The 19,384-nt window shown below is 40.4% G+C and overlaps 1 protein-coding gene across 2 annotated transcripts in view; it reads right to left on the minus strand.

Annotated features, from left to right (window-relative positions):
* ANKS1B (ankyrin repeat and sterile alpha motif domain containing 1B) overlaps positions 1–19,384 on the minus strand; it is a 758,955-nt gene that overhangs the window by 442,558 nt on the left and 297,013 nt on the right. For both annotated transcript variants that reach the window (XM_054028751.1, XM_054028742.1), the window contains exon 11: positions 19,259–19,303. In XM_054028751.1, the coding sequence (XP_053884726.1) occupies positions 19,259–19,303 (45 nt within the window). The remainder of the gene's footprint in view (positions 1–19,258; positions 19,304–19,384) is intronic.

Consider the following 19,384-nt stretch of genomic DNA (forward strand, 5'->3'; position numbering starts at 1 on the left):
TGACGCAATACCAGCTTCAGATTGCATCATTCATTGTTTTGCCTAAAAAGCAAGTACTGTCCAAACCCAGTCATAGATTTAGTCATAGATCCAGTCAAAGATGTATTTTAGTCATTTCTGGTTTAAATTGAGATCCCTTCCCTTTATAACTCACTTATCCTCCGCCATTCCCAAGTCAAGGGTCGTATATACTGACCCAATAGCATATCTTGAAAACTAGAGCCAATCAACAATTTTAAGCATCATTTTCGTTCTCGGTGACTCAGAATTAGTAAAGTTTGACTACATTTATTTCAGAAGCATTTTGGCTGTAGAGCAATGTAATTAGTAAATATTTTAACAAATATTTTGAATTTAACACCATAAAGTAAACCGTGCCAAGATTTTTGCCTTCTAAGTTACAGAAAAGTTGACTTTAGAGTTCTACTAACATGTCTTTTATGTTAATGTAAGAAGTCAGTTCCTGATACAACACAATGACAATTCTTTCACTCTTAACTGCCAAATCTTGTGGCCCTTTGAGGCCAATCTCCTTTACAATTCAGACAAATCCTAAATTAACATTTTTAATTGTAGGCGTCTGGATAATGAAAAGATTGGTAATGAGATATGAAGCATTTCACCCTTAGGTTACTAGTTCAGAACTGACTCAGATCAGCAGGGAATGGAAGTTAACATTATTGATAGCTATATTAGTGAATTATGCTAAAACAATGAGGGTCCAATTGAGCTGCCATTACTCAGAGAACTCTTACAATAAGGGATCTGTCTGGGTAAGAAGTTCAGAACTGGGCCCTAACTTTTTAATGTTAGACTGTGACTGGCTCTAATACAACTGCGCAGGGAAGTAGCAGAAATATAGTTACTACTCACCACACCTATGCAGTCATGTCAACGCAACTGTATCCTAGCTCTGGGGGGGTGAAAGGAACACGGTAACCACATGGCAGATTCTCCCTCCAGGCAGAAGTGATGGGAGCAGGTGGGGAGTCTACAGGGACATAATGCTGCCACACCTAAGCATCAGCCAGTGGCGCTGGCTAGATGTACACAGTCATGAGGAGTAACCTGCATCTGAAAAGGGCTGCAGCAAATTACTCCTTCCCTGCACAACTGGGGTACCCAGGAAACATAGATAATTCAGGTCAAATGCCTCCTGGGGCTCTTCATGGATGGACCAGCTATGCAACTCCCCTCCTCCTTACACAATTTTGGCCCCAACAGAACAAACTGGAACCTTGTTAAATTAAAATAAATTAGAGACAAAATATACAGAGTTTTACTACTGTTACTAATCATGGTAATCAGATAAGATTTTAAGACATTATCCTCCATATACTTGCTCTAACTTACAATTAACCATCAGTTTTATATCTGTTTAAATTACATAAAGAATAATGATTGAGAGGCTTTTTAAAAATGCAGTTATTGAATACACTAAACTGGTTTGTATAGTACCTCTGCATTTCATCCCTAATTAAAATGAACTAGCAAAAGAACTTAACTAATAGCTATTTAACAAAAAAGTAAATCTGATAAAAAGCATTTATGTAAAAACTCTAAAATATAGAGAACCTCAAAAACAATTACATGTCTCTGAATCACTTCCTTGATTTGAAAAAGTGGCTTCGTTGAACAGAGTGCAGTCAAGTCTACAACAAAATCATTCTGCATAGTAATCACACTTGGGTGAATGAAGCCCAGTTCTGGTCAGAATTTATGCATGTTGATGAGGAAAAAAAATTATACTTTCACTACTTAGTGCCTAAAACTGTTCAAATCTACCCTGAAAGCTATGTTTCCTTTGATTGTTGTTTAATGGATAATAATAATAAATAATGAATCATAATGGAATGTTTAACAATATGTCAGATTGACATTTTTGTTGGTAAAAGAAAGACTGTCAGTACTATGGAAATGGAATGATCATTCTACCCATATAAAGCTATGTTTATGGGCACACATTGGGATAGTTGCACACCCACGTGTTTTGATAATTGGTTGCATGAGTGCCATTAAAGGTTCTTACTTCATTTCTACGTTTATTACCTTTGGGAAAATGCTACAGTACTTTTAGGAATAACACTTTTTGTGCAGCGTAGCACATACGTGGAGGAGCATGTTAAGCAGAGTCATTAGAACATAACACATCTTAATTACACACACAAAACTACATTAAAAGAATGTTAAGGTTGCAGAGTCAAGCACTTAAAAGTTAGGAAATGCCAGAATTAAAACAGCCTCTGCAACCTTAATTTGGTCCCTGTGCACAAATGCATTATGATACAGGCTTTAATTATATGATCACATACTATTTTTTCCACAGGATCCTGCCTCATTCAATGCATTCAGTGGAAGGTGAGAAAGAGTAACAAATGAGCACTTATTTAGCACAAAATGAAGATTTCAAGCACAAAATTAGTTAAGGTACCAAGGGAGGTGAAGAGAAGAAATTATTTAAATTGCCTGTACACCAATGCTCAGAGCCTGTGTAGTAAACAAGAGAAATTTAAATTGCTCATTTATGAGCAAATTTCATTCAACATAGTCAGTATTACTGAAACTTAATGGGAAGATGCTGATGATTGGAACATTAAAATCACTGGTTATAACCTAGCAAATGAGTGAACAAAAGGGGAAGGGAATGACAGTCTATATAAAAAATGGGATTACCTGTTTCCATGTTCCTGATAACTCAGAAGCAGGTGACCTTGAATGCTTATGGATCTATTTTCTAACATATGAAGCACAAGATGGGATACTTGATGTCTGCTACAGACTACCAAATCACACTAGAGAATAGGATGATGGGCTCTATAAACACCCTTCTATAATGTGTAGGGGGGGAAAGCTGTTATTATGGGGGACTACAATCTGAGTGACACAGTCTGGAGATCTCATGCTACCAGTACTAAAAACGTCCTTGGAATTTCTAAAGTTTATAGTTAACATCCCTCTGAGGATCATTACCTTGCAGTGGTGGAGGGGCTTGCATGTTCCGACGAACCCTAGGGCTATGTCTTCTGGAGCCTTGTGCTCCTGGTAGGGTCACCCTAGGCAAACAGGTCTGGGGAGAGGTTCCATACTAAAAACAATCCACTTCAAGACACTCATAAAAGCGCCAAAATGGGGCTAGGGATACCGGGACCTACCCCGGGGGTGGTGTCAGGTGAGTGTCTGGGGTTGAGCCACCCATGTAACTCAGCAACGCACAGCCAGAAAAGTGGACATGGACCCATCTCGTGGGCTCACCACCCGCGAAGTGAATGGTGAGGGTCAGGTGTGATGCCAGAATGACAGCAGGAGGGACAGACCACAACAGACTGGTCCTCTGCAAGGAAACTGGCCCCAGGGAACCTGAAAAGGATGCCCCCTGGGAGGCTTCTGTTGGAACTCTATCAGGCATGTCCCACTGGGCGGAGGCCCAGAGGCTGACCCAGGACATGCAGGAGGAATTATATCTCCCAGCTGGCCTGGGAATGCTGGGGAATCCCCAGGAGAAGCCAGAACCTGCAGTAGAGGAAAAGGAGGTCTGGTCCCTACTCTCCATGCTGCTGCCACGACCCTCACCAGGAAAAGTGGCAAAAAGGAAAAAGAAGAAGATAGAAAACGGTTAACTAATTCAAGAAGTGCTACATCCAATATGAGGGAATTTTTTTATTACACCTCAGCTTGACAGATAAAGAGGAATTAATCACAATAACTAAAAAATCAGTGGTTCCTTAGGTTCAAGTGATCATGACTTGATATATTTGTTATGAGGAAACAGAATGAAGTCCCAACATATATATATATATATATATATATATATATATATATATATATATATATATATATATATAGACACACACACAGAGAGAGACTCTTGGTACTTTAAATGGGCTAATTACAAAGCTGAAAATGATTATGGGCCAAATCAGGTAGAAGAAAATATTTAAACATAAAAATGTGAATGATAAATTGGGAACTGTTTAAGAACAATTTACTAAATACCCAAAAGCCACAATCCAACTATTGTGAAAGAAGGTACACTAGTTTAAAAAACAAAACAAAAAATCAGCGTGGCTTAATGAGGATGTGAAAGCAGCATTTAAAAAAATAAAAATATATAACAAATGGGAAAAGGGGGAACTGATTATAATGAATAGAAATTAGAAGCTAGTAATTATAGAAAATTTATAAGAGAAGCAAAAGGACACAAGATGAACTCTATAGCCAGCAGAGTTAAGGACAATAGGAAGCCAGTTTTTAAGTATATTAGGAACAAAAAGAATTATAGCAATGATACTGGTCCATTTACTAGATGGCAATGGGAAAAAACAGATTGTCACCATTGCTACCTGATGAACCTCACTGCCTGACTAGTTCAGGTAGGTCCACAGTCATAAACACATGCCAGGCTGTTTATCCTTCACCAAGGTGTACATTTATTTCCCTCTTACATCCCCATAATATGAAACACAGACTTATAACAAGAACAAACTTCCCTGCAGCACCCTCTGAGATTCCTTCTCAGCTCCTTCCTCAGCCCACTTTGATTCCTGTTTCCTCTCCTGCTAGTCTCTCCAATTACCTTGTTAACCCAGTGATTGACACACAGGTGCTCACAATCCCCCAAGAGAAAGTATATAATTGCCCTCAGCTCAGCCTGAAGCCTTCTCCAGGCTGCCGCATTATCAGTGATCAGGGTGTGGCTGATAGCACCCTATCACACAGATGATACAGTCACATCATGAAAATGAAACTTTTGATTCCAACAGTAACTCATAAGGCTATTAAACAGTAGCAACTAAAGTTACACATTTAAAATCAACAGGTCTGGTTAATTTGTATCCAAGAGTTTTAAAAGAGCTGGCCAAAAGCTCTCTGGACCATTAATACTGATTTTAATAAGTCTTGAAACACTTGGGGAAATTCCAGAGGACTGGAAAAAAACGAATATTGGCACAGTTAAAAAGGGAAAGCAGGATGACCTGAGTAATTATAGGGCTGGCAGCCTGACATTTATCCCAGGCAAAATAATGGAATTGTTGATATGCAACTTTATTAATACAGAACTAAAGAAGGGTAGTATAATTAATGGAAATTAGCATGGGTTTTATGGAAAACAGATATTGTCAAGCTAACTTGATAAAAATAAATAGTGATGTAATAGACTTCTGTAAGGCATTTGACTTGGTATTGCATGACATTTGACTTGGTACTGCATTAATAAACTAGAATGTTACAAAATCAGAATGGTGCACACAAAATGGATTACAACTGGCTAAATGATAGATTTCAAAATGTAATTGTAAGTGGAGACTCACTGGGCAGGTGTTCTTGGTGGGGTCCCAAAGGGATTGGTTCTTGGCCCTATTCTATTTAAATATTTTTTAGCAAAGCACTTAGGCACATTTCACTGGGATCTAAGAATGTGATTAGACGTTTTGCTGAATTTGGGGCCACAATGCACACATGGCCACTGACACACACATTTACATAATCTGTGCATGCAGCTGAAGTGATTTAAAAAATGGGTCTGTTTCCATATTTATATAAGATTGTAATTGCACCCATCTCCACCACTATTTCTTATTGCATACTATCCCTTCTTTCTCAGGAAACCTGAGAAGCATAAATATAGTGAAAACAAAATAATAATTACAGACAGTTTTAACCCATTTCAATTTATGAACATGAATTTTATACATGATTTTTATGCTTTTCTTCCAAAAAGCCTACATGAGCTCTCTCCCTCTTCAAATTCTTTCTGTTGGGAGTTTGAGCATCACTGATCACATGTGTAAGATTCAGCCCATGAAAATGTGACATAGCAAGAAGCAGTATTAATCAAAAGCTTCCACTGACTGCTACCCCATCTGTGACATGTAAGTTTCATTTTTGCTTAGTGCAAAACAGTTTAACTGGTAAATGCTGCTTTAATCTAGAGGCAAGAAATAGCTAAGTGAAACAGAAAAAAAAACGGTTTTGCCTTTTTTGCAAATTCAGCAAAGAACTAAAAATGTCAAGTCATGTTTTGCATTCGCAGCTCCTCACCACTCTCTAGTTATAGAATAATTTGAGGATTTCAGATCTTCAGTCACATTTCACATGATAAATTTTTGTCCAAGTTACAGGTTATTTCTGGTGTTTAAAATGCAGGTTAACAGAAAACAGTAGATGGGAGAGACTGTTGGCTTTGTCTTCTATTCCTCAACCTGGACGACTTTATAATTTGATTTTTCTCATCCATTTGCTATGAGAATACATATGTAGACTGAGCCACATAGTGAAATAGGTGCTTATAGTTGTGACAGTGTGACAGATATGATGCTGGGAACACATGGAGTATTCAAAGACTATTGTATCAGATTTATAAATGTTAATATGTATCTTTATGCGCTGACTAGTGATTATATTCCAAGCTAAATGGGTGAGCTAAACTATTCTACTGATAGCAACCAAAATCTCAGGAAGTGGGATTGGAGGAAGGGAATTAATGCAAATCCATATGCTAGTAACTAGCCTCTGGAAGTTTCACCCCTTGGGGAGAACAATATATATTTATTTGACCTAGTTGAAGAGGCCTGTCATTCAAAGAACTGTAAATGATATAAAGCAATTATTCTGACACAGGGACGGTGGTCACTCTCTCTCAGTCCAATGACTGAATGATACTATGGAAAAGAGAGAGAGGGCCCTCAGAAATTACTTGAAGTTTTTAACCCCATCAGGTCTCCATATGGAAGATGGGTGAATGCCTGATGAGCTTAGACCTGCGTACAATCTGTTTATCGTTTTTAAAACATGTTTTCTCTGCAATGTTTGGGTTGTGAATAAATTCGTTGATCTATGAAAGGTGGCAGTGATCACTGGTTAACCTTATACCTGTGGGTATATCTACATGGCACTGGGTCTCAGAGCGTGGGTTAGCTAACTCGACCTCATTGGGCTAGGGCTGCAGGGCTAAATATTGCAGTGTAGACATTCAGGCTTGGGCTGGAGCCTGGGGTCTGAGGTCCTTCCCCCTTCTGGGATCTCAAAGCCTGGGCTCCAGCCTGAGCCTGTATGTCTACACTGCAATTTTATAGCCCCACAGCACAAGCCCTGCAAACCCAAGTCAACAGCCGCAGCCATTCCCATGGGTCTTTTATCACAGTGTAGATATACCCTAAGAGAGCATGACTGCAGGTGCTGAATTAAAGTCAGACCTGCTGAGATAATCACAGTAAATTGCAGGATTCTGCAGCTTAAGTCTCAGATCTAGAGGGAGTGTGTCACAGGACTCCCCACCAAGAAAGATGACAGCTCAAGTCCTTAGACATAAGTGAGTTACCCTCAAGGAGCCCATGAAAGGATCAGGAGTGCAGGTACCACAGGAACTCTGATGCATAAGAGAGGTTACTCATCTGTTGCAGTAATTGGAGTTCTTTGAGAAAGGTTTTCCCCTGTGAGTGCTCAACTTCAAGTGACTCCCTTGTACAGTAGTCAGAGAATGTGTGCACCAAGGATCATGTTACATCCTTGCAGATTTCCACAACTGGAACATCTTTGAGTGAGGCCACAGACAAACTGTAATCTAACAGAGTGTGCAATCACTCTCAGGGGAGGTGGAATCTCAGCGAAACCATAACAAGGCAATAGTGCATCCAGAGATCGATTTAGAAGGTCTATGTGGAGGCAGAGGCTCCCCTAGAGTTATCTGCAATAGACAAAGAGTCTAGGGAGTCTTCCTGAATGGCCTAGTTCTGTCCAAGTAAGAGGTCATCTTAACATCTAGCATATGAAAGGCATACTCCTGTGTAAACTGATGTGGCTCAGGGAAAATAAAAACAGAAAGTGGATAGTTTGGTTAATGTGAAACTCAGAAGTAAGTTTAAGTAAAAACTTTGAATGGGTCATAGTGATACTTTCTCCTTGGGGAACCCAATAAATGCAGGGCCTGCCATTAGAGGCCCCATCATCCCAACCCTTCAAGCCGAAATTATGTCTACCAAAAGGTCTTCATAGACACAAGTGGCAGTGAGTATGTAGCTAGTGGTTTAAAGGGCTGTTTCATGAGACAGTTAAAAACCAGGTTGAGATCCAAAAGCGGTGTAGAGGATCTAATGTGGAAAAAATTCATATGGCCTTTTAGGAATCTCGTTGGGGTTGGATGAGTGAATATTGACAAACATTCTACTGGCACATGGAAAGCTGTTATTGCCGCTAAAAAAACCTTGATGGAACTCATAGAAAGGCCTGATGTTTTCAATTCCAACAGATAATCCAAGATTGTGGAAAGAGATGCTGGATAGGAGAAAGATGGCACTGGTTATACCAAAGATTTTATTGAGGCTGTTCCCTTGATCATAGTAGTCTTTGGTACCGAGCCTTTTACCACTGAGGTATGGGACTTAGTTGAAGTCTTAGTGTGCTTCATGGTACCCAAAGTGTTCAGAGCCTCACTTGCACTCGTCTTGGGACCTGAGGTCTCCTGTGACTGGATCTTCTTTGATGAGGAACTCTCTGTTCCTCCTCTTACCCCCCTCCTTAGATTTTGAGTGGGAATCTCTCAGTACTGCTGATATGGTTATCACCACCTCACTCATGGAGAGTGTTTGAGACTGGGGTTTCAATGCTGTCTTCCCCTTGGAAGCTCTCAGTGATCATGCATTGACAGAGGTGGAGGGTCCCTGTCAGGGGAGTTCACTGCACCTAATCAGAGGCCAGCCTTAAGGCTTGCTCCATCAGTAAGAGCCTGTACCCTTAAGAGAAGGGTTGCTCCTTCATTAAGAGTGTATATCCTTGAAAGAAGTGCAGATCTTGCACTTGCTGGGACTATGAGAGTCCCCCCAAACAATGAATGCACTGGGAATGCCCATTGTTAATGGGGATTGCATCTCAACATCAGAGGCAGCTTTAAACCCCAGGGATCCCAGCATCCGCACCAGAAGAAAACTTGTTCAAGTCCCTCAATAAGGGAAAAAGAAAAACCAAATATATGTATATTTTTAAGAAAAGAAAAAAGAAAGGGGGAAGAAACGTTTCAACAATTCTAAGATATTAAAGCTACTGCTACTAAGAACTAACTATCAAAGCTAAAATGCTAATAAGAGAGGGAACAGGCACACAGCAAAGAGAATATAAGAACATAATATAAGAACGACCATCCTGGGTCAGACCAAAGATCCATCTAGTATCCTGTCTTCCAACAGTGGCCAATGCCAGATGCTTCAAAGGGAATGGACAGAACAGATAATAAAGAGGCATGTTAAATTCAGTCTCTAACAGACGGTAGTTGAGAAGGACCTGAAGGCGATTCACCTGTGCAGCTCTATATAGCCTCAGTATGGGGCATGAGGATGTGAAGGACACATGCGTGGGTGAAATGGGCACTAATACCAAAAATTCTGAGCAAAGGCATAGGGGCATATATGCACCTAAAGTGGAGTGCCCACAGGGACATTACTCAAATAACTGAAATTTTGTCATTTTCTCTGTGTAACTTAATGGAAGGGTTACCAAGTAAGATCCCAATATTTTGCCAACTGTCTTACCAGAAAGCTTACAAGGAATGGAAGAAGGGAAGGATCAACAAGGAAAGCTACCTCCTGGAGGTCAGAAAATGTAGGGATAAAGTGAGAACTTCCAAAAACCAGAGAGATTGGGACCTTGCAAAGTAAATTAAAACCAATAGTAAAAGGTTCTACAGCCATATAAATAAAAAGAAAACAAGAAATGGGACCACTAAGTACTGAGGATGGGGTGGAGATTAAAAATAATCTAGGCATGGCCTAGCACCTAAGCAAATACTTTGCCTCAGTTTTTAATAAGGATTATGAAGAGTTTAGGGGTAGTGGCAGGGTGGCTAATGGGAACAAGGATATGGAAGTAGAAATTACCACATCTAAGGTTGATGTCAAACTCAAACATCTTAATGGGACTAAATCGGGGCGGAGCTGGATAATCTCCATCCAAGAATATTAAAGGAACTGGCAGATGAAATTGCAAGCCCAAGGATGCTCATTTAGATCAAATAAAAGCTGGTTAATATGATTAGTGACATTTAATTGTATTGTAGGAATAAAGCAGAATAAGAATACTTACCATTTAAAATTAAAAAAATAATGCAAGAAGACAAAGAAAATTAGCGTTTGCCAGTATTCCTCTAAATGCTCCGCTAATTTAAGTAAACAGCATGTGAGAAGACAGCAAGGTGAAAGTTACATTATGATTCTACTGTATTTGAACAATATTAAGTATATCTGTATTCAGTTCTTGTCTACTACTCACTACCATTTATATGAGATTTTATAGAACTTGAGAAGTACACAGAAAAGTCAATACTACTCATTCCAGGAACAAACCATTGTAAATTAAATAGGAGAATACATTACAAAATCTGTATTTGCACTGAAAAAAAAATGATTCAAAATAAATGGGGATGATTTCAGATGATTAGTGAAGAGAAATTGCAACCCTAGGATGTTCTGCCTCCCATAAATAAGAGAAGGTAATGTGAGAGAAAATAAAAGAAAAACAATTTCAGCAAATGTCAGCAAATTCTTAAAAGGAGAAAAATTATATACTCAAGGGAATATCTGACCAGTAAAGGTCCTTGAAGCATCATTTTGGGAACATTCAGAAAACCTGTTATATTATTGGAGAATAGGTGCTTAGAAACAGTGCTACTTCATGGGAAAAATCCCCAACCTCCACCAAACGTCACTAGCATTTAGTGTGAATTTTTAAAAGTTTTCCTTGCAAACAAATTCCGGTGCATTAATCTAGGATATTTTTATATGGAAATGTGCACTCTATATTATGGTAGTGAGCATGATCAAAAATGAAGTGTGCCATCGTTGTCACCCAGTTAGGAGGAGTTTAGTATGGAATCTATTACATTGTGTTCTGCTGATGATTTATATTTTGGAGCTCTGAATGCAGAGCATAGCTCTTTATAAATTAACCTCTGAGGACAAGTAAATTGTGAGATTCTTTGTTAAGACCAAAATACTCTCTACAGAGCTCAGAAACTGCTCAAAGGGCTAATCAAGATCAGATAAAAGCATATGTGGGTCTCATAAGCCATCTTGGATTCCATCTGCTTAAGAGAAAAAGAATTAAAATATGGTAGTGGTGGGGAATAATGCATGGATATTATCTCCCTGACTTCTACAGAGACTATGCTTGAAATGAATACACATGGAACACAAAAAGAAGAGAAAAGAAGATTTTGGGTGTGCTCTGATGCTGAATTTAGGCTTGGAGCCACAAATGACCCATCTATATCTTTGCATCTGCAGTATCCACAGACATGGACAGAGTGGGTAATGCCTTGTGTTTCTGTAGATATAGTGTGTTTTTGTCCCTCAGCCATCCTGTAGTCATTAAAGTTAAATTCATTTGCTAGGCCTTTAACTAAGACCATCACTTTCAGTCCACGTGCAAGTAGAAGCATAGAAGCTCAAGGTGTTATGGGAGGTATAGTAGCTCTACCTACTCCCAGAAAAATAGTTCATGTAATAGTGCATCATGGCAGTTCAGTGGATGAGGTGCAGCCTTCTGGTCAGTCACAAATGAAAGTGAGTGTTTTGCTGCCATGGCTATTGGGATATCCAGAAGCACTTATTCTGCAGACCCCAAGGCTGCAGACCAACTGAACAATATGAAGGCAGGTGCCTTCGGGGGATGGAGTGGGCGAGGAATGTTGCAGAAATGGCAAGTTCTTTGGAGCACTCCTTTCCCCCCTGCTCCACCTCAGTCTTGCCTGGGTTCCACTTTCAAAAGGTGCTGCTTATGGCTAGGCACTGAGCAATCTGAGAAATGGTACTATTTACTTTAACTTCCCGGATATAGATTGGGGAACAAATGCTAGTAACAATAATAGGGCTCAGATTTTCCTAGACGTAATAGCTGATGAATTCCTTCATCAAGTAGTTGCTGAACTGATGAGGGGGGATGCCATTTTAGATTTGGTGCTGGTGAGTAGTGAGGACCTAGTTGAGGAAATGGTTGTAGGGGACAGCTCGAGTGATCATGAGCTAATTCAGTTTAAACTAAATGGAAAGATTAACAGAATTAAATCGGAGACTAAGGTTTACGATTTCAAAAGGGCTAACTTTAATAAATTAAAGGGACTGGTTAGGGAAGTGGATTGGACTAACATATTTAGGAATCTAAAGGCGGAAGGGATTATTTCAAGTTGAAGTTGCAGGAGCTGTCGGAAGCCTGTATCCCGAGAAAGGGAAAATGGTTTGTAGGCAGGAGATTTAGACCTAGCTGGATGAACAAGCATCTCAGAGGGATCATTAAGAAAAAACAGAAAGCGTACAGGGAGTGGAGGGGGGAGGATCAGCAAAGAAACCTACCTTATTGAGGTCAGAGCATGTAGAGGTGGAGTGAGAAAAGCCAAAAGCCGAGTAGAGTTGGACCTTGCGAGGGGAATTAAAACCAATAGTAAGAGCTTTTATAGCCATATAAATAGGAAGAAAACAAAGAAAGAATAAGTGGGACCGATTAAGACTGTAGATGGAGTGGAGATTAGGGATAATCTAGGCATGGCACAATATCTAAATGAATATTTTGCATCGGTATTTAATGAGGCTAATGAAAGGCCTAGGAATAGTAGAAGCGAGATGGATGGGAATAAAGGAGTGGGGATTGACATTACCGTATCCGAGGTAGAAGCCAAACTCAAACAGTTTAACGGGACTAAATTGGGCGGACCGGATGATTTTCATCCGAGAATATTAAAAGAACTGGCGCGGGAAATTGCAAGCCCATTAGCGATAATCTTTAATGAATCCATAGACTCGGGGGTGGTACCGTTTGACTGGAGAAAAGCTAATGTAGTTCCTATTTTCAAAAAGGGGAAAAAAAGTGACCCGGGTAACTACAGGCCTGTTAGTCTAACATCTGTAATATGCCAGGTCTTGGAAAAAATTTTGAAGGAGAAAGTAGTTAAGGACCTTGAGGTCAATGCCAATTGGGACAAATTACAACATGGTTTTACGAAAGGTAGATCGTGTCAAACCAACCTGATCTCCTTCTTTGAGAAAGTAACAGATTTCTTAGATAAAGGAAATGCGGTGGATCTAATATACCTCGATTTCAGTAAAGCGTTTGATACGGTACCGCATGAGGAATTATTGGTTAAATTGGAAAAGATGGGGATCAATATGAAAATCCAGAGGTGGATAAGGAACTGGTTAAAGGGGAGACTGCAGCGGGTCGGTCGTACTAAAAGGTGAACTGTCAGGTTGGAGGGAGGTTACCAGGGGAGTTCCTCAAGGTTCGGTTTTGGGTCCGATTTTATTTAATCTATTCATTACTGACCTCGGAACCAAATGTAAGATTGGGTTGATAAAGTTTGCAGATGACACAAAGTTGGGAAGTATTGCCAATTCGGAGAAGGATCGGGATATCCTGCAGGGAGATTTGGATGACCTTGTAAACTGGAGTAATAGTAATAAGATGAAATTTAATAGTGAGAAGTGTAAGGTTATGCATTTAGGGATAACTAACAAGAATTTTAGTTATAAGCTGGGGACGCATCGGTTGGAAGTAACGGAAGAGAAGGACCTCGGAGTCCTGGTTGATCGCAGGATGACTATGAGTCGGCAATGTGACGTGGCCATGAAAAAAGCGAATGCAGTCTTGGGATGTATTAGGCGAGGTATTTCTAGTAGGGATAAGGAGGTGCTGGTTCCGTTATACAAGGCACTGGTGAGACCTCATTTGAAGTACTCTGTACAGTTCTGGTCTCCCATGTTTAAAAAGGATGAAATCAAACTGGAACGGGTACAGAGAAGGGCCACTAGGATGATCCGAGGAATGGAAAATCTGTCGTATGAAAGGAGACTCGAGGAGCTCGGTTTGTTTACCTTAACCAAAAGAAGGCTGAGGGGGGATATGATTGCACTCTTTAAATATATCAGAGGGATAAATATCAGGGAGGGAGAGGAATTATTTCAGCTCAGTACTAATGTGGACACGAGAACAAATGGATATAAACTGGCCGTCGGGAAGTTTAGGCTTGAAATTAGACAAAGGTTTCTAACCATCAGAGGGGTGAAGTTTTGGAACAGCCTTCCGAGGGAAACAGTGGGGGTGAAAGACCTCTTTGGATTTAAGATCAAGCTTGATAAGTTTATGGAGGGGATGGTTTGATGGGATACAGTGATTTTAGTCAATAGGTCAATAACAATGGTCAATGATGGAATATTAAAAGTTACTACAGAGAACTTTTCCAGAAGGTCTGGCTGGAGAATCTTGCCCGCATGCTCGGGGTTCAGCTGATCACCATATTTGGGGTCAGGAAGGAATTTTCCTCCAGGGTAGATTGGCAGAGGCCCTGGAGGTTTTTCACCTTCCTCCACAGCGTGGGGCCGGGGTCCCTTGCTGGAGGATTCTGAGCGACTTGAAGTCTTTAAATAATGATTTGGGGAGTTCAACAGCTAAGTCAAGGGAGAGAATTCTTCCAGGAGTGGGTGGGTCAGGTTTTGTGGCCCGCATCATGCGGGAGGTCAGACTAGATGATCATAATGGTCCCTTCTGACCTTAGAGTCTATGAGTCTATATACTGTTTGACACTGCAGTTGGGTCAAATGTGAAACTCTCAGTCTGAACCAGCACACAAGCCTAGGTTTTGGCATGTGCTTCCAAAGTGCATAGTATTCTGAGCTATATCATTTTTCTTGTTGTTTTGGAAAGATGCAGTGGTTACTGACATGCTCTTAGGAGTTCTTTCCAATTCTGATAGTAGTGATCGTGTAAGGGGTTTAACTGTGCAAAAGACAAACTATTCTGCACATGGACACTGACTCCATGGATGCTGCGTGGCTAGAGCACCCAGGGAAAAAAAATAGTGGGTGCTCAGCACCCACCACCCATAGCTGATCAGCAGCACCGCCAAAAAGCTGTTTGGCAGCTGTGGGAGGGGTTTGAGGAAGGGTGGAGAGCAGCAAGTAGGGGGAGGAGTGGGGGCGGGAAGAGGCAGAGCAATGGTGGGGTCTTGGGGGAAGGGGTGGAGTGGGGGCAGGGTCTCGGGCAAAGCAGGGGTGGAGCTCCCCCAGTGAAAAATAAATGTCAGCGCCTATGGATGGAGAAGTAGGATATTGTTCACACAATTATTAAGCAATTGGTTGACCGATAAAAGGTTGGTGACAACTTGTGTGGTAAATGGAGTTAGACATGTTAAACCTACTGTTCTTATCAAGATGTGGCATGGTAATAGCAGTGCTAATGCTTTCTACAATTTCCAGGTGGACAGGTTTTCAGAGTTGATATTGGCTGACCTACTCTCAGCAGTGTTGCCACATCTGTGGAGTATTGGCACATACTGGCTAAAAGTTTCCTGAAGGAATCAGTTGCTTCAGAAACCTGGAGGTCAAATTAGTTTTTCTGCAATTTCATTCCAAGGTAGGTTTGGACCAGCTGATACACTAGGTGGTTGATCGGGGATTATCATTTTTTCACCTATCATAGCCAAACTTGGCTTTTATGTCTATGCAATCATGGTGGACTTTCCTGACCCCTGGAGGGAAGGTCAGCCGGTGTCCATGGTTGAGAGTCGCAATACACAGCAGCTCATCTATTCAAGTTCTGTATGTCTTGCTATCACTGATTTAGAAAGTTCAAATTGAACAAAGTGCTTTTTGGTGCTGTATTTGTAGCTAATCTCTTTGAGCATTTTGGAGGAGTGAGCTACTAACCAGATTAGTGCATGACACTTCTGAATGATCGCTGTTTCATAATGGCCTGGCATGGGTGATTAAGAGTGTCCACTTTACCATAGGTTCTCTAAAACAGAACATATGGGATGGGGGTCATTTGTATCTCTGGCAATGTGCTATTCCTTCTATGATCACTGAGAATTGCTTTTTGCATCACCTGTTTCAGGTTCCCTTTTTCTACCACCTAGTGTAGATATCAGTTCCTTAATATTTTAATAATGTGTATTTCCTATCTAGGTCTCCATTCAGAGGATTACAAAGTTCAAATATTCAAGACAGATACTGTGAGGATTTGATCCTGAGGATACTAGGACAGTTGGCAGTCTGACCAATACATGGCACTATTTGTCAGGGCACTGTTTATTTAATGATTTTGGCAACCATATAGGAGCTTAGTATTTTAATTTGGATAACAAAGTTAATGCTGTTAGGTTATCTTTTTATTAGGGCCGGCTCCAGGCACCAGCCTAGCAAACAGGTGCCTGCGGCGGCCAATGAAGAGGGGGGCAGCATGTCCGGCCGTTCGGCGGCAGGGCCATCACTTCCTCTCGGAGTGAAGGACCTGCCGCCTAATTGCCGCCGTAGAATGAAGCGGCGGTAGAGCTGCCGCCACTTGCGATCACGGCTTTTTATTTTTTTCCTGCTTGGGGTGGCAAAAACACTAGGGCCGGCCCTGCTTTTTATCCAGGTCTCTAAGCAGCTATTTCCAGATCACAACAGAGTTATGTGAGCACAGTATTGTGCAATGAGCATAGGAACAAATAGCAGACAGGTGACTAGATACACCGCTAGCTCTCAACCCATCCCAGATTCACTTTTACTGAACAGCGTGAGGAAGACATCATCTACAGATATTAGAGTCAACTAGAACTATTGATGTGGTAGATAGCTACACCTGAGCAGGCCTACCATATTTTAATAATCCATTAAAAGCAATGGATCATAAGCTTTTTTGTTGGAGTCTCTCTAATGTGGATTATGAACAGATGAGAAATAAGCAAAAAATTTACTTGGTTGTAGTTACCTCATTACCTTGTTTCATTAATGGCTCTTCATGCAAGCTATTGCCATCTAAAGACAATTCTAAAATATATTTACAAAATTCTTGTGAGTCTATCAGGACCAACAAACAGAAAGTTCTTCCCAAAACACATTTTTGGGGTATGTGACCAGTACCACCACCAACTTTCATTTCCTGCTTAATCCTTCAACCTCTCTCCTTGTATTTCCTTTCTGCAGCCTACCAGCAGCACAATGCACTGCGAGCAGGCATCTTTGTCTCCTACTGAAACTGAAAGGGAGGATGTAACTTCCAGAAACTCTTCCCTCTTCAGCACCTCTCCTTAGGAGGTTATAAGGTTCTCTTTTCTCCAAGGATGGACTACATGAAATTACCCAAACTGTGATCTTACCCAAACCAAGAATTATTAAAAGCAGAAATAGTGAACTAAATCAAAATAAACTGTTTTTAACATACCTAGATGTACACTTCTCATAAACTAGATATGACATTCTCAGCAATAATTACAGAGAAAAAAAGAAAGATCTTATGTATCTAAGCAGCAGGTCGCTGCTCTGACATCCCTTTCTCAGAGTCATCCCCGATGTAGGATTCAGAGAGAGATGCATGTCTCCATCACTCAACAAGCCCATCAAGCCGTCCCATGACCCAGGGCAGCCATCTCTACCTTCAAAACCAGTTTTCTCCAATCACCTGCAGTACGGTATGGGAGAGTCCTAAGAGATAGACTAATATGGATACAAAAATGCTTTAACAACGATAAATAGTAGTCTTTCAAATGCTCAGCAATCTAGCGCAGATGGCACCTCTCTGCTGCATACACCCAGGGCTTGTTTATATTAGAAAGCCTGTAACATTTTAACTATTCTGGTATAGTTAACATGGTACAACTGACCTTAGGGTGGATGCAACTAGATTTTGTATGAAGGTGTATATAATATATAGTATACTAGTGTGTATATATGTATATATACACACACATACACACACACACACTATATACTAGTATATATAGTATAGGAATATACTAGTATATGTCACCTTTTTATCAGTTAACTGCACCTACACTAGGTTTTTTCCTGATATAACTATTCTGTTTAAAAAAAAATCACACCCTAACTAAAATTATAAACAGTAATCCTTTTGAGACCAGACCAGACCCAATCTTCATTACTGCAGAACACAGAGTTTGGGTGTGACCTTTTTAAAAAAAAAATCCCCAACTTTAAATCAAATGGCCCAACTCAACTTCCCATTGCTATGAAATATAAATTGACAAATCCTCAAAGCCCACTGTCACAGGATAAAACGTTGCTATTGGGCTAAATAGTCTTGAGATTTTACAGTGCGGACTTTTGGAAGTGTTTAACACAGCATTTAGCATACTAGCAGAACTTAGCATATTTACATTTTCTCACCCAATGCAGTTAACATCCTTTACTGGTATTTTAGACACCAGTTAATTGATTTTTATGTAAAATGGGCAAACTCTACATCACTGCAGGTGCCTGGTAGTTACTATTTTAGCAACACAATTATCCAGTGCCTGAGGCCCCTTAGAGATTTATTAGACTTTTACACCTTTTCAATGGATGTTGATACAGCCTTAAGATCAGAAGGAGAATATTAATGTCTGCCTTATTAACTATTATGATTTTAGGATTTCACAAGGTTAATTATGTCACATACATGGATCTTTTTAAAGATAGACAATAAGTAAATTAAAATGCCTAATAAAAGTGTCTAGTACAGGCAATCCAGGTCTTACTCAGGAAAAAAGTCAAAGTAGGTGGGTCAAATTAACCTTTCTGATCCGTTATGAGAAAGGCAATTCAAGTCCCAATTTGCAGTCTACCTAACAAAAAAAATTGCCTGAAAGAATTCTTTTTTTAAACTTTGTTTAGTATAGAACTTCCCCTCAATCCAAAGTTGCAAAATTATCCTTGGAAAAATTAATGAATGCCTCAGAACATTGCTGTGAGAAAGGTAAGTATTATCTTAATTTCAGATGTGGGAAAGGTGTGTCAAAGAGAGGTTAAGTCATTCAGCAAGCCTGTTGCAGAGTCGGGAACAGAACAGAAGGTGGGATCTATGAAAGGACTTAGATCTTGCAATGCTGAGCATCAAACTGTGTAAGTTTTAGGCACCTAGAAAATCACAGGAAGAACACTGTGATCCACAAAGCCAAGTTAGGCTCCCTGTACAATGAATGGGGGAGAGATAGGCACCTAACAATGAGATTCACAAAAGCCAGCACACTAGGCGCTCAGCCACCTAAGCTAGCCAATGGGAGATGGTGACAACAAAGATGTATGCTAAATCCCACCACTCTCTTGGAGTTAGGCACCTACATCTGGATTGCAGTGAGATGCCTGTCTCTGCTTAGAAATCCATAATTGGAAGCCAACCGCCCAGAGTCCGTAGGTTTAGGCACCCAAGTTGTTTCTTATACGAATAAGTTAGACACCTGCCTCACTCCACACAGAATGGTGAAGGAAGAGGTGTCCAATTTTAGCCTAGTGGTTAGAGAACTCACCTGGGGTGTGGGGCGCCCTCCATCTCTCCTGTTGAAGTTGTACTGCTGTGGACAAACAACAAAAAAGTGATTGGAGCATGGGGACTGGACCCTGGGTCCCCACTGAATAACAGTCGTTCTCTCTCT

Source organism: Malaclemys terrapin, chromosome 1 (genome assembly GCF_027887155.1).
Source record: "Malaclemys terrapin pileata isolate rMalTer1 chromosome 1, rMalTer1.hap1, whole genome shotgun sequence".
NCBI classification, from domain to species: Eukaryota; Metazoa; Chordata; order Testudines; family Emydidae; genus Malaclemys; species Malaclemys terrapin.